Below are 14,797 nucleotides of genomic sequence, written 5' to 3'. Positions count from 1 at the left end.
ATCCATGTGACTACAGATGTAATTCATAAAATAATCCTAGCATACAGAGGAACAGAACATGAGCAGCTGCTTAAATTCTGGTGCACCAGTGATGTATCTCTAGATTTCATGAATAGGTTATTCTTATTCCTATTCGCCCCCAGTGGAGCATAGGGCTGCAAGAATTGGTTATACTCCCCTATAAGCTTTTGAAATAATTTCTTTAATTGATGTTCATCCCATCACCCTGCAACTGAAGGCTAAGAAAGATAAGAGTGTTTCCTACTAATGCTGCTACTTCAGTAGATGCTCGCAAAAATTGGAAGCAATATGCGACATCATCACTAAATGTTAGAGAGCAAAAGACCAAAGATGGCAAAAACCATGAAGCTAGTGGACACTGAACTTTTATATAACTAACTAAACCTATAACTGTGTTGATCAATGTTTGCAAACACCATTGTTTTTATTACTGTGTACTTCTCTGAAGCCTGGTCAGCAGTTGGGTACACAACACAACCATGTTGACTTTTCTAAATGTGAATAAAATAATTAATTTTATTAGTAATGTTAAAGTTATATGTAGTAACACATTGAAAGATGGTTATATTTTTCATTCAGCAGGTAAATTACATGAAAGGCTTAGAGAAAACAAAGTTACTAAGCTTGATATTTCTGCTCGCGCTTTTTCCATTCATTGTTTTTGTTACAGTTAGTTTACTTAAAATCCCTATAACTTTATATTGACATGTGATACAGGCCTAAAATTTGAATGAAGTTTTCTACATACATATGTAAACATTTCAGTGAGAGCTTTTTAAAAAATATTTAGTGGTTTAGTAGTTACTAAGCTTTCACTTTGTTTTCCTTCGCTTTTTCAGTTTCTTGTTTTAGTAAGCTTGTTTAGTTCAAAAGCTTATAACTTTATATTGGCATGTGATACAGGCCTAAAATTAGGTTGAAGTTTTCTTTATTCATATTTAAACAATTCTATGAGAGCTTTTAAAAAAAATATTGAGTAGTTTAGAAGTTACTAAGCTTTCAGTTTTTCTTTCCTCGTTTTCTCAGCTTCTTGTTTTGGTTAGAGACTGTTTACTTCAAAAGCTTACTCCTTCTTTTTGACAAGAGATATAGATCTGCAATTTGGTTGAGCTTTTCTTCATACAAATTTAAACATTTGTAGGAGAGCTTTTTACAAAATATTTAGTATTTTGGTAGTTATACCGTTTTAAATCAAAATTTCTTAAAATTTAACACAGTGTTTTACAAAAAAATTCATAAAAAAAAAACTAAGCCGATTTTGCAAAATCCCCCTCCTACGTTTGTAGATCTTACTTTTAGGTAACTATTTCAAACAGAATTTTGAGTCTACTCACAAAATTGGCAAAGTTATAAGCTTTTTAAAATGTTTGTTTGGGCGCCATTTTGGATTGTTTCCATGGCAACCGATCGCGCGACGAGTGCAGTAAAACAATTTTTTTAAACTTCATTCAAAGGCTAAACAGCTGGTAAAAAAAAATCCGCGCTATCCCGTGAAACAAAAAACTTTTTTTTTCGACCGGTGTCTGGCCTTAATTATTGAAAGTTAATTATAGAATATTTTCAGTCGTTTCAAGCCTTATGTGTTGTCCTGTGCGTGTTACTGTGGGAGGTATCAATGAATTGTGCATTAATCTTTTCTCTTGCTCCTGACGAACTACGTGTAATTTGTTTTTCGAAAGAGGAAGCTTTTACACAAGTTTTAAATAAGCTTTCTTGTTTTGGCATGAGTCAGCTGTCGTAAAGGTGTAAGAAATACTTCTTCTGCATAAGTAAACTGTCTTGATTGGTGTCAGAAATACCATTGACAGCTGGTGGGCTCTTGAAGACAGGCAATTTTTAATTCTGGAGGGTTCTTAAACACTTAGACCTTTTGTTTTGGTCAAAATCTCTGAAGGTTCACTGTGACAAGTTTATCAGTAGCTTGATGCTCGGTGTGCACTGACCCGCTCTTCAGCTGTTTGTCAAATTTATTAATTAACCACTTCTTCCTCTGTACTACCTCCCCTCCTAATCCCCCCCTCATACCACCCCCAGCCTTCCAGTCTTCCTCTGTGTGCTCTGTCCCCTCCCCTCCACACTTACCCCCTTCATAAACCGTTCTTTCCTCTTCTTCCTGTCTCTCCTCTCAGTGTGGCATCTTGGCTCAATCATCTTTTATCACTCTAGGAACAAAAGCATGAAGGTTATTTACCTTGGCAGGTGAAAGAACACCTGGATCGAAACAATCATTAATTATTCACTGTGCTGCTTGCTTGCCTCCTGCCCGCTGCTACATAGCTGCCAGAGAAAAGAGAGATCAAATACAAACTAGACTTTATCCACCCCGAAAGATTGACAACGAAAACATATTTCCCATGAGCCATGGCAGCTTCTTGGATCGATGGCGCGGTGTTGTTGTATGATGACAGAATACCTTCCCATAATACACTCGTTTCTCCCCCACTTTTTTTTTTCTTTTGTCCTCACGCACTCGGTTTGTGTGGCTGCTCCAAGGCCTGGGAGAGAATTCAAGCGGTTCTTGATTAAGTGTCGAAGCAGATTCAGATTGGCTCGTATATTCCACAGAAGCCGGGGGTAGACGAGGGTGGAGGGTGTTCAACCCATTTTCCACCTCGCTTTGGCGACACGCACAAATCAGGGGCAGCAAATGCGTTGTACTGCCCTCTCCCAAGGGAGGCCACTCCAAGTCTGGCTTGCGTTTCAGGGGGAGAAAATCAGTTGCAGGCACTGAGCCGTCATGAGCAGACGAACTGGGGAGACGATGGTCCAGCGGCGGTGGAGACACAAGGCGGTGATGTGGTGGACTTTGTGCATCGTGAGTGGCACAGCAGGACTAGAGGCTGACAGTGGTGAGTTGCGTCTTCATCTCCCTTCAATTTTCGCCAGACTTAGACAGCAGGAAATGTCTTTCTCACAGATGTCAGTCCATACCAGAACAGTCACTTCCACACCATCAGCTATACACCCTTCAGCTTTCTCTCTCTCGACTAGATGCCAGACGAGCAATTCCAGAAGAGCCATTTCAGAAGAATTTAAATAATAGCACAAAAGCTGCGATAGCTAAAGACAGTGATCGCCAGCCATAAACGGCCAACAATGATAGCCTGCAGAATGTCATTTTAAAACTGTCGTGTCCTGTAAATACAACTCAGAAATATTGCAGTTTACAGAAGCGGAAAGCTAGCTTCGCGAAGCTCGAAAGATGTCTCGATTATAACAAACTAAAATAATTCAAGGTTTTTATTGACACTCACCAGCTCCCTCCTCTCTTCATCTATTCCTCCAATCCACCAAGAAATGGCTCAGAATGTAGCCCAGCATTCATGTTAGGGTAGATGGCAGTGTTTATGTACTGAAGTCCATCCTAGTACACCCTACACACGACTGGAAGTCGCACTCAATGTGGTTTCTTAGCTAGAAAGTCACTGGTAGGAATTGTATGGAACTGTGTGTCCAAGTCCAGTCGCAAGTGGTTGATAGTTATCTCAGAATATCTGTAAATCTTAAATGCATCGTGGAAAGCTCTAGTGTTGAGGGTGGAAAGCACTAGTGTTGATGGTGCCTGTAGTTTCTCAGAGGAAAGCACTCAGTGTCCTTGCCATCCTCACCGAGCAGTTAGCAGTAAGACTGTCGTTAAAGTCCTCAGTAAGCCCGTCTCACTGTCTGTAGCCGACTATGTTAATACATTTTTAACAAGCAGTCCACGGAGACCTGTGCAGGTGTTTTTTTTTCTGTAGAAACAAGTAGGTGTTGTCAGAGAACAGAGAAAAGGGAAGAAAACAAATAAGAAAACAGCGGCGGGCAAATCCAAGGAGAGATATACACATCTCGTCCTTTACAGCAGTAATCAAAGATTTATGGTCAGCAGTTATTAGTAATCCGCTCGAGGACAAAGCACGATCTCTGTCTGGGTCATAACAATCATGAATTATAGAGCTTAGAGAAGCTTTTGGTCATTGTAAGGACTTTGGCTCAAGGACTGTAAACCTTGTGTAGGGTGCACTTGTACCTTTGTCTTTTACTGGCATTATTGTCTAGGAGATGCTAGTGGCAAAAGTATTATAACTTTCTCCTTTTAGACAAGCGTTTACGAGGATTAAAATGTTTATAATGGAAAGATTTGTATTTTTTATATGTAACCACAGGTTTATTGTACATCAGTTCACGCACTTCCTTTAAAAGTACATACCCGTGTATATGCATGTTTATTAATGCAGAATTTGTGTAAAAGATGATAATAGAGAATAATCAAATTTAAATTTAGCCATTGAAAGCTAGAAACTTTTGGTCGATAATCAATGCTTACAAAAATGTCTCATCTAGAATATTCCTCCTGTTCTTTGTCACTAAATTCATTCGCGATGACCGCAGTGTGGAAATGTTCTTCATCTCGCTTGATATCAGTTCATGTCTGCTGTTGACTGACAATTATTTACAAAGAAAGCAAAATTCTCACAGGAAGTTATTTTACTCTTTCATAGGGATGAGCACGCAGACGTTTCAAGGCGACTCCTCCATTCTGGAAGTGCGCTGTAGCGGGCAGACAATTCCTCGGACGCCAAGCTTGTCTCCCTTGTGTTGTACACGCTGAAGGACAACAAGATGGTGGGGTCGGTGAGCCCGATGGCTGGAGATTGTTTCACTTCCGAGAGTTTCACCTCGTGCGACATTGACCCAAAGACTCCCGCCATGTTGCGGTTGCCACCCTTGTGCTTGACCTCGGGGAGGGGGAGTCGCGAGAGTACGGGTGTGAGGTCACCTTACTTGCATCCGGGGGTCGCTCCAAAATCACCTGGTGGTCGATGGTAGTGCGGGCGGTAGGTAAGTCGTATCTTTTGATCTTCGCCGAGAGCAGGTAGCCGTAAAGTCGGTTTGTGGTGTGAAGTTTGTATTTTTCTCTTTGTATTCAGTCTTACAGGCGGTGTGAGGAACACTGCAGACATGCATGGAAATACTACCCAATCTGTCTTCAAACATGTTCGCTGGGGACGTTTTGGTGAAGCCAGGTGCAATAATTACTTTATTGAGGTGCAGGGGATGCTGATGCGGTAGTCTTCCCCTTCAAAAAACAATTTTCACCGCTTTCCCTCATCTTAGCAAACAGCATCCTCGGGCTACTCAGATAGAAAAGATTATTTTTACCTCAGTCAGACACCTAATTATATCTGACAATCAAAGTCAATTTAAGAGCAAACCCCACAGCAAACCATGCTCTGCCAACAAACATGAAATGTGACCCTTCAAACAATTGAATCACAACTTTAATGTGACAACATACTTCAGTCTGACAACAAATTAGTGTGACAGCTGCGAAATGTTGAAACAAATGGTTAGCTCTATTCAATCAAAATATCAGTTCTGTTTAGGTAAAATATTAACTCTGTTCAGGAAAAGTATTGGCTCTGTTGGGTCAGCTCAACCGTCAGATGTGACTTCCACTTGTTTTCGTGGAAGACCCTGTTCGCCGGTCTACTAACCGAGCCCTGGGTGCCGTGACCTGTCGAGTGTTAGTCCTCGGTTCACTTGAATGCCTCGTGATCTGTTATGGATGAATGCTTACAACTTTTTTGATTATATAATAACTTATATACTTTCTGTCTCTCTTTCTGCCTGTCTATCAATTGAGACTTAAAATATAGATAGTAATGTAAAAGTTACAGTTGACAGATGACCGTCCAACTCACTAGGAGGTCAGTGTAGAGTTTTGTAGAGAAAGAAAAGCTTGTCTACAAGGTGACCACAATATCGACCAGTCTGTTCACACATGCGCAGCATGTTGTGTTACGCCGTGGCAACCGTACTGTTGGCGTCAACCGCTGCCATGGAAACAATTAATGGCGAATGATGCAATGCCAGCGCCTGGTCTTTAATGCCATGAACACAACTGATGGCAAGCGATGCCGCGGGGTCAAGTCTCTTAGAAGTTTGAGATGTTATGTCACAAGTAGAAATGTTATGTCACAAGTGGAGATGTTATGTCACAAGGGGAGATGTTATTAACAAGGGGAGATAACTAACGACTCAGAGTGTCTCATAAGAAGTGGAGACAACTTTACCTTTTATGAAAGTTAGCAGAACAGAATAGACTAGAGGAAGGTTGATAAATTTTACAGGTGAGAACAGAGGAGAATGTGACGAAACAAGTTGTAAAAAGGATAACACACGTTAGCAGGTGTGACAATGTAGCACAGGTGAATAGTTTATTACAGGGTGACGTAACTCAGCAGGATGTACAAGCGAAATGTACTTGTCCTTTTCTCGCTCTTTCTTTGCAAGTTTTTTTTTTTCTATCTTTCTTTGTTCTTGGTTATTTTTTTTCTTTCATTCTTTTATTGTTTTTGTCTTTTCCCCTTCCCGATGGCTACAGTTCACATTGCTGCAAAATAATGCATCGCCTGTTAGGATGGGTACACAGACACTGGTATCGACAGACAAGTGAGTTTCAATTATTCAGCAACTGAAGGCGATACAAGTCTTCCGGTGCCAGTCCGCTTCCCCCGTAATGCGGTGCAGCCATGCACGACAGGTCTCGTGACCACGTGTGGAGATGGTGATGTCGGCGTTTGCAGTCGCTGATAGAACACCTGTCAGGTACCTTATCTTTCCAAGCTTTGATCATCTAAAACGAAGTCGTTTGAGGAGTTATGTCTGATGGAGAAAAGGAGGTATACGAAGAATAGAGATTAATTGCTGTTTACTGTTGTAGGGGGCTTAGAGAGGATCTGTGGTATGTATATCGTGTTCTATATTTGTGTAATTTATATTTATATAATATTATTGTCTAACTACAGCTGGGGAGGGAACCGAAAGTCAAGCTCACTGTGAATAGGGAAACGACAAATATGTAACTAACGGCCTCGGGTCCTGAGGATACCTCGGTCAGTGCACACGATGTTTGGATACTGAAGGGAAGGGAACAACACTCTTAAATTAACGAGGGTTAGTGCTAATTAAAGTTCATGTTTTGGATGTTGTGTAGACACGCACTGTGACGCACTTGTAAATGTTCCCAGCAGTGACGTGTGCTACAACGGTTATAGCACTTAGAAGATTGTGACTGCACTGACATGAACACAAAAAAGTATGGAGTACTCGGAGAAGAATCATCCACATGTCACACACACACACACACACACACACAGACACACACACACACACACACTCACACACACACACTCACACACACACCTTCTCCGTCCTCCACGCATTTCCTTGCGCGCGGTTACTGCCCTTGTCTCGCAAACAAATTGCATGCAGTTGCATGCGCCGCGGGTCGATACCGAGGATTCGCTTTCTTTTGTGAAGGGCAGTTTGTGTCTGTGCCTACAATCGTTACCTTCAACGTGTTTCATGTTGTGAAGTATAGACGCTTGATGTTAATTGCAGACAACTAGTAACAAATGAGTCGTCATGGTAGTGCATTCCAGGGCGTGGTGGCTCGTGAGGTGAGCTGCACCCTCTGCTCGCCTCGCTCTCGACACAAAAAGCAAGTGGTACCTATTGTTGTGACTAAGCGTGTGGACGTTAACCTATGCAGCCTGGCATCCTTGTCGCCAGTTTAAGACCGTTGAAGGGCTTGTTTCAGAATAACATTCAGGAGTTGGTGAACCTAATGTCACCGGTGCATATCGATAGTTCACTTCCACAGTTCTGGGAAACGAGAGGCTGCTGGGTGCCGAGGCTCCGCGACTGCCGCTCACGCGAGAAGGCATCACACTTGATACTGGCCTGAACTCAACTCACACTTTCACAATTTGGTTGCTACGGCTCCTAGGAGAGAAAGAGAAATCTTAGGACAGACATTTATAAATAAACAAAAATTATTTATTTATATTTATGTCTGTTTGTGTAGGTGTTTGTAACGGCGTATAGGTTGTAAATACCTTTGTTCGCCGATTTACATACAGATATAAGAAATATATATATTGATATACACACAAATGTGATTATACATATATATCAGAGCAAGAGTTGCTAGACCTGTACGATGTGTTTATCGTGTGTTTGTCATGACCACACAGGCTCTGCTGTCACGTGATGCTAATTTCCTCCATGACTTGCATGTGTTCTCTCTCGATGCTGACGCCAAGCGAGAGACAGATTGTCATTCCCCCAGCATGTGGGTGTTAGTCCCTCCTTCCTACACTCCACACCACTCCATGACCACAGTGGTCAACATGGAGGTGGGCATTCACAGACGACCACGACATCAGTCAACGTAATGGCCGGCCAGAGCCTCTGGTGGGGCAGAGTTCAACCAGTGTTGGTCTGGTTGCCCCTAGCAACAATTCCCAGCAGTATAGAAACCTTGTTTCATGACAATAGTGAGTGCTAATATGTCAATTTGCTAGACACTAAATCATTGCGATTTGGCTGAAATGCTGGAATTTAGTCTCCAACCAGTACCTCTTTGTTATCTCCCTTGACACGCCTTGGACATTTTTATTCTAGTGGAGTGCAAGTGATACTACAGAGAAAAAGACAGAGACTGAGAATGGAGAGACAGAGAGAGAGACTGAGAGTGAGATAGACACAGAGGGTGAGAGAAAGAGAGATAAAGGGAAGAGGAAAGGGTGAATGGAGAGTAGAGAGAAGGGGAAGCTACCGGGTACAAGGGGAGGGGGCGCAGGCTGTTTGTGGCCGGTGAGGTGAGTGGCTTTGCGCTGACGGCAATGCAGACACATGGGAGGAAGATGGCTGCCGCTGACACTTAACCCTTCAGTGGCTGACATCCGCAGCACGGTGCCCAGCCTCCTCACTTCCCGGCTGCTGCCAGCCATCCCCATGTGTCGTCAGTCACAAGACAGCTTTGGCCCTCCATCCTCTCTCACTTTGTCCTCCCTTGTCCAATGCGCGTGCACGTGCGTGTCTCTGTGTGTGCGTGTGTGCGTGTGTGTGTGTTTGAGTGTATATCTGTGCATTATTTATGTATATATATCCAATATATCGATGTCAGGAAATCATATAAGCGCATATTTACACATGCACACACCTGGCTAGTAAAACGTCTTTTAATGCAAGTGGACAGTTAACATGTAACGCTGTAACGTCTATGACGTCATGGTTGCTGGTCATTGTTCCGCTCCTACTAGCCGTGACCTGTAACATTAGCTGTAATGCATTGGTGTTTAGGTCGTTACTAAAACCACATGCTGTGTAATACAGTCTCAACGAATTTCACATCATTATTACTCCTGTGGTTAGTCTTCACATGAATGGAGTTGTGACATGTCACTGGAACTGCAGCCTGGCATAAAGTCCTCTTTATTTCGAGATGCAATACACTCTTGTAATTGAGTCAGGAACAATTACCGGGATTCTCCTCTTTCTCCTTCTCATCATCAGCATAATCATTATCATCATCAGCAGCAGCAGCAGCAGCAGCAGCAGCAGCAGCAGCAGTAGCAAGACATCAGTAACAACACACTTCTAGGTGGGGGGACCAGCTAGGGGACCCCGCGTCCTGTCGTGTTATTACTTGCTGAGTGTCTCAGTGAAAGTAAGTTACCGTCAAATAACGAGGGCCGTCTCGCTACTTTTCCCATCTCTCCCCCTCTCATGGCCTCTCACTTCTGCTTGTAGCACGCTTACTGCCCTCGCCACACTGTGGTGTTGGTAGTGGCGGTCGTGGTGATAATTACGGTAGTGGTGGTGTGAAGTGGAAGTGTGGCTATCATTATATGACATAAACCATTTGTTTGTATTTGGCTTTGCATTCCTATTGTCAACGCGCAAACCTCCCAATAATACAACATAATATCAAGATTGGCTACATCAGCAACATCAGGACAGAATGGTTAGGAAGTGGGAGAGACAGAGAGAGGGAAAGAGAGAACAAAAACGGTGTTTCGATAACGATCAGTCTTCCGCCCGTTTTGAACCAGATGGTGTGCTGTAGTTCCCCGTAGTCTCACAAATTCAGTTTGACGCGAGCGCCTTGGCCAATCCCCGACTTTCGAGAGCTCATTAAAGGGAAGCAACTGCAGACAGTTTGCAGTTTGTCTCAAGGGGAATAACTGGAGCCGGTGGCCGCGCGGACGGAGAAGACGAAGAACAGAAGCTATCATGCTCTCAGAGCGAACTGGGTGTCATGGCTGCCACAGCATCTTGCCAGGCCTGCGTTCGTCGACTTGCTGTCCGTCTGGTCTGCATTCTGGGATTATTCTGCGCTGCGGAAGGCAACAAAGGTAGGTGCACATGATGTTTTCACAGGTACAATGTTGATTTGTAGTTACTCATCCCATTACCCACCCTTCCACCCACTTTCCATGGAATGTTGACTTCCTCTGTACACAATCTTCAAAAGCTAGTGAACAGGTCAGCCATCGTCCAAGTGTAAGACTACCCGTCCTGCATGCTGGTTGCCCACCCAACTATCAACACCCAGAGACTTGTAGAACCAGTTTGCTTTAAACCACCTCTTCTGATCAGATGTCAAAGGCCTTTCGTGCTCTTGTCATCAAATGCAACATCATCACGGACTCTTTTGTGTGTCTTTCCTGGATGGAGATTGACGATTTGATGACTTTAATTTAAAATGAGCATCTTTTTTTCGCTCTTGCTTCCCCTCACGTGACGCAGCTTACAGGAAGGCCTCTGTTTCTAGACAACAGAAAAGAGGAATGCAGAACAGGTCAATAAAACTGTAGTTTTCATCGGTTTTGACATTTTGAAGCACAAGACAAAAAGTGATGCCAGGCGAAGCTTCAGCTCACCAGCTGCTGTTGCACAAACAGGTTTTTGTGGCTCGGTGATTGGGAGACGTCAGGTCGACTCTGTCCTGATTGTGACACTGAGCATGTCACCCTCAAATGAAGGAGGATTTTAATTGTGTGGTAACTGCTTCCCACCTCTTTTTTTCTCGGGTATCTGAATGTCCAACCCTTCCTGTTTTCACTCGAAGAATGCCTTTTCTATGCCCTGTGCAAAACGATAAATATCTAATAAGAGACAGCTCCAGGTTTTAGCGAATTTTCGAATTTATTTTCACATTGTTTTGTGGATTTTCCAGTTGAGTTTGAGTCCCAAGCGAGAAGTGAAGATAAGCTAAACTGCTTAGCAAATTTTAAATAAAATGTTTTAAACTTTTTTTCTGGAATAAATATGAAAAGATGAATCAGCACGCGCACAAGCGCACTGGTCGTTATCAGCTGTTAAAGGCACAAAATTTCTTCTTACTTTGTGAGTGTGTGGTTAGTTACCTCAAGGACTCATAATGTTTAAAGTTTATAGCCGAAAAAAAATTATAGACGCTAGGATTTTGACAACCCACTGCTCTCCCTTGCCTGGTCAAAGTCCTAGACTACCAGGGTAGACCAAGTCATTATTTTCAGCCATTTATGATGTTGCAATATTACTAGCATATCTGTTCATATGTTTTTATTTTGTAAGTGAATTTCCCATTGATGTCATATACAGTTTAGGCTAGCTTTTTGACACAGTCCCTAGAGACTGTATTTTAGGTTTCTGTGCGAAACATGCATCGATTGGTGGCGCTTTGTGAATGACAGAGCGACAATAAAGGGCAAGCAGTGTTATCAGCTTGGTCCCGCCATATTGTGTCCCTGCTGCACCTCCATCTGTTCTTGCTGATGCTTTCCGTTAGCAAGGCACGTGAAAGTATCTAAGAAAGTTCCTTTTTTATATTTTTTTTTTTATTCATTGTTTTTTTTACCTCAAGAATCACGAAACTGAACGGTAATTATTATTCATGACTGTCATAATATGGTTTCAAAGGAAAAGTGAGACAAAATTTCTTCCAGTAATGTCCTCGAACACCAGAAAACCCTTTTAAGTTAAGGTCAAGATACTGTAAGTCAAAGATTATATTTTTTACCTTCCAGGAATGAAAGTAAGCTCCTTTCAAGGCTTACCCAATGTGCAGGAAGTGACGTGTTCAGGTGAAGAACTTGACCCGCAAGTTGACCTCTTCAACATTGCCCTCTTTACCCTGAAGGACATCCACGTTCTGTCGTCCGCCAACCTCAAGTCCCGGGAGTGCACGACATCGTACGAGTTCGCATCCTGTGAGATCGACACCAAGAACGTGCGCAGGACCAAGGTGACGGTGCTGCTGGTGGGGCTGCGCGACAGTGAGTGGCGCTCATTCGGCTGCGAGCTGACGGGCGTCAACCCCGACGGTCGCTCTCACATCACCTCGTGGTCGATGGAGATCACAGGGACTCGTAAGTAGCCGCCAGAGGGTGCTGCTGCTGGTTCTCCCGACTCTCAGGAGACCCTGGGTAGTGAGCGTCGTTAATATTTCACTCTTCTCCGGTCGACTGCGGTCAGCTCCGGCCTTCCCACGTGACATTTCCCACTTCCTATTGCGTCTGAGAATCTCTGTCTGTGTATCTCTATGCATACTTGTATACACTTACATCTTGATATTATAATACACGATTTTAGTTCGAAATGCTATTTAGCATTTAAAGAACGATTGGGTGGGATTGGTGCAAAATAGGTTTGTCGTTTTGATTTGCCTGTTAATAGTTAATTGCCAGTGAACTAAATTAATATAAATGAAGTAAATGTGTTAATCAGAGGACAATGATTCAGTCATCTCGCGATGTGTGATGGGACATAACACACCAAACTTTTTCTGTTATTTTTCATGCATCATTTAATGCTGCTGGATGACAACCACGAACTCAGAGGCTAACTCTGTCCTGTAGTCACTCTCGGTCCTTGCGGTGTCTGCATCTCGTCAAACGGTCCGATGTGTATGACGATGACAGTACACGGTAGTCGCAGGTAGTTATGATTCTGAATTTCTCCTCCATCCCTTACTCTCGGAGAAACCATGCAGTGGATAAAGGGACATAACCCATGTCCTCGTACCGTCATGGCTTGCGTCCCTTGTCTTGAAATGTTCTAAGAAGCGCCATGCATTTCTTATTATACTCGCCGCTCTTTCTTCTGCCCTTCCTTTCATTCCAGCTTTCATTTTCTCTCTCACCTGTTCTCTAATCAAAAATGGTTTTCCTTTTCTTTACACTCATCCAGGGAAATCACAGTGTCATTGTAAGAATGTTAACCCGGGTACTCTGCTTTGCCATGCCAAGTTCAGTCGTCATGTGATTTTCATTGTCAACATTCTATTCATCATTTCAGTTGAGTCAAGCTTATTTATGCGTGTTGTTGGTGTATGAAATCGGTGGAACACGTAGCATCAACATTACCGGGCCCACCACGTGACCAAAGAAAAAGTTTTAGCGATAGCTTCTCATTCGTCCTCATTCATCTTCTCTTCTCACTATCGATGTTTGAATTTTATTTTGTTTTTTCGCTCACTTGTCATTGTTTTCTCTACATTGCTCTATTTCTTGCTTCTATATAACATTCTCTCAAACGATGACCTTAAACGCGTTTGTGGGCACAAAATACGGAGGTTGAAAGGTCTCGAGCGCAGCCTTCTTATTGTGGAGCCAGTGGTATCATCCTTAGAAAGACGCGAAAAGACGTTTATTTTAAAATAAACATAAATACGCTTCTGTGAAATTTGCACTAATCAGATATAAATTTGACATTTAAGTGATTGAAACAGTATATTAAGACCGAATTTGGATGGTGTGCATGTGATTAGAAATCGCGCGTGTGCGTACACACGGACACACACACACACGCACTCTTTTTCTCTTTCTTTCTTTCTCTCTTTCTCTCTCTCTCACACACACACAAACGGCGATCTCGACGACAAATGTGTTTGTTTGCTATTAGAGTTAATTCATTTTCTTTTTTCTCCTTGTTACAAAAGATTAACGATAACATGTGATGTAGGTTGATATTGTAAAGGATTAGTGGTGACTTGTCATGGCGGAGTTCATCTGAATGGTAGTCATGGTGACAAGAAAAGTCGTTATGGATACCGATATCAAAATCAATCTGATTCTCGTGTCAACTGAAAACTTATCAGACAGAGAAAAATGTCCGTTCCTGTTTTATTATTCACTAATCCCTACCAAGGCAGTTGTTTCTGTTTTGATTTGTGTTATTTCGTGTTGTTTCGACTCCTGTAACATGTCTAACTTTCATCTTCAATCATCAGATTGTGTCGATGACATGTGTGTATGAACTCAAGACCGACAATTATTTAATTGCACACAACTAGATGACACGAATGACCCTGGCATGTCTGTCATTAACTGATAACTTGTGATCATCCATGCATTTCACAAGAGGAAGACAGAAAAGAGCAGGGAGGGAGAATGCTGTGTATTGATTTGCTGTAAAGATGCTGTAACTTATTCTTGCTCCCACACACACTGCCAGCCACTGCCATCATGTCTAGTCAGGACTGTACTCAGACATCAGTGAGCTGCTGGCCGGCAAGATGGAAGTTGCGATTGAACAGTAGTCAGCTCGGTGTCCAGGGAACTCTGTAACGTTATAATGTTTGTTTTCTAGCTTTGCTTTTTTCCTCACACTCTGTATGCGCTGAGTCTCTGTCCAGTCTCCTGTGGAATATGTTGTTTCCCTGTTTATGGACTCCAGAACATTCTTGTACACGCAGGCACACGAGGTTGGTACACACCGGCGTACACCAGTCCCACAGTCACGTGACAAGACGTCGGTGGCGTCCTCTGGACGTGAGAAGTTTCACTTATGACTACGAGGAAACTATGAGGATATAAGAGCGATAATTGGCATCAGAGGAATGGGAAGATAATCGTTCATTGATTCACGCTAACTGCTCAGATGCACTGGGCTGTAGCCGGTCAGGAAGCGAGTGTAAAACGCTCCTCCACTCCCCATATTGGGCGTTACCTTTCACATC

The 14,797-nt window shown here is 42.8% G+C and overlaps 3 protein-coding genes across 3 annotated transcripts in view; all 3 read left to right on the top strand.

Annotated features, from left to right (window-relative positions):
* The window catches only part of LOC112568945, a 197,683-nt gene that overhangs the window by 55,843 nt on the left and 127,043 nt on the right, over positions 1–14,797 (top strand). The window lies entirely within an intron of this gene.
* LOC112568946 overlaps positions 1–14,797 on the top strand; it is an 88,148-nt gene that overhangs the window by 41,917 nt on the left and 31,434 nt on the right. The window lies entirely within an intron of this gene.
* Positions 9,773–12,333, top strand: LOC112568950. The gene is made up of 2 exons (XM_025246538.1): positions 9,773–10,208; positions 11,865–12,333. Exons 1-2 carry the CDS (start codon positions 10,112–10,114, stop codon positions 12,212–12,214), a joined length of 447 nt encoding a protein of 148 aa, XP_025102323.1. The 5' UTR covers positions 9,773–10,111; the 3' UTR covers positions 12,215–12,333.

The sequence above is a fragment of the Pomacea canaliculata genome, linkage group LG7 (assembly GCF_003073045.1).
Source record: "Pomacea canaliculata isolate SZHN2017 linkage group LG7, ASM307304v1, whole genome shotgun sequence".
Lineage (NCBI taxonomy): Eukaryota > Metazoa > Mollusca > Gastropoda > Architaenioglossa > Ampullariidae > Pomacea > Pomacea canaliculata.
The sequence above is the reverse complement of the archived record's forward strand: the minus strand, read 5'-3'. Positions and strand labels throughout refer to the sequence as shown.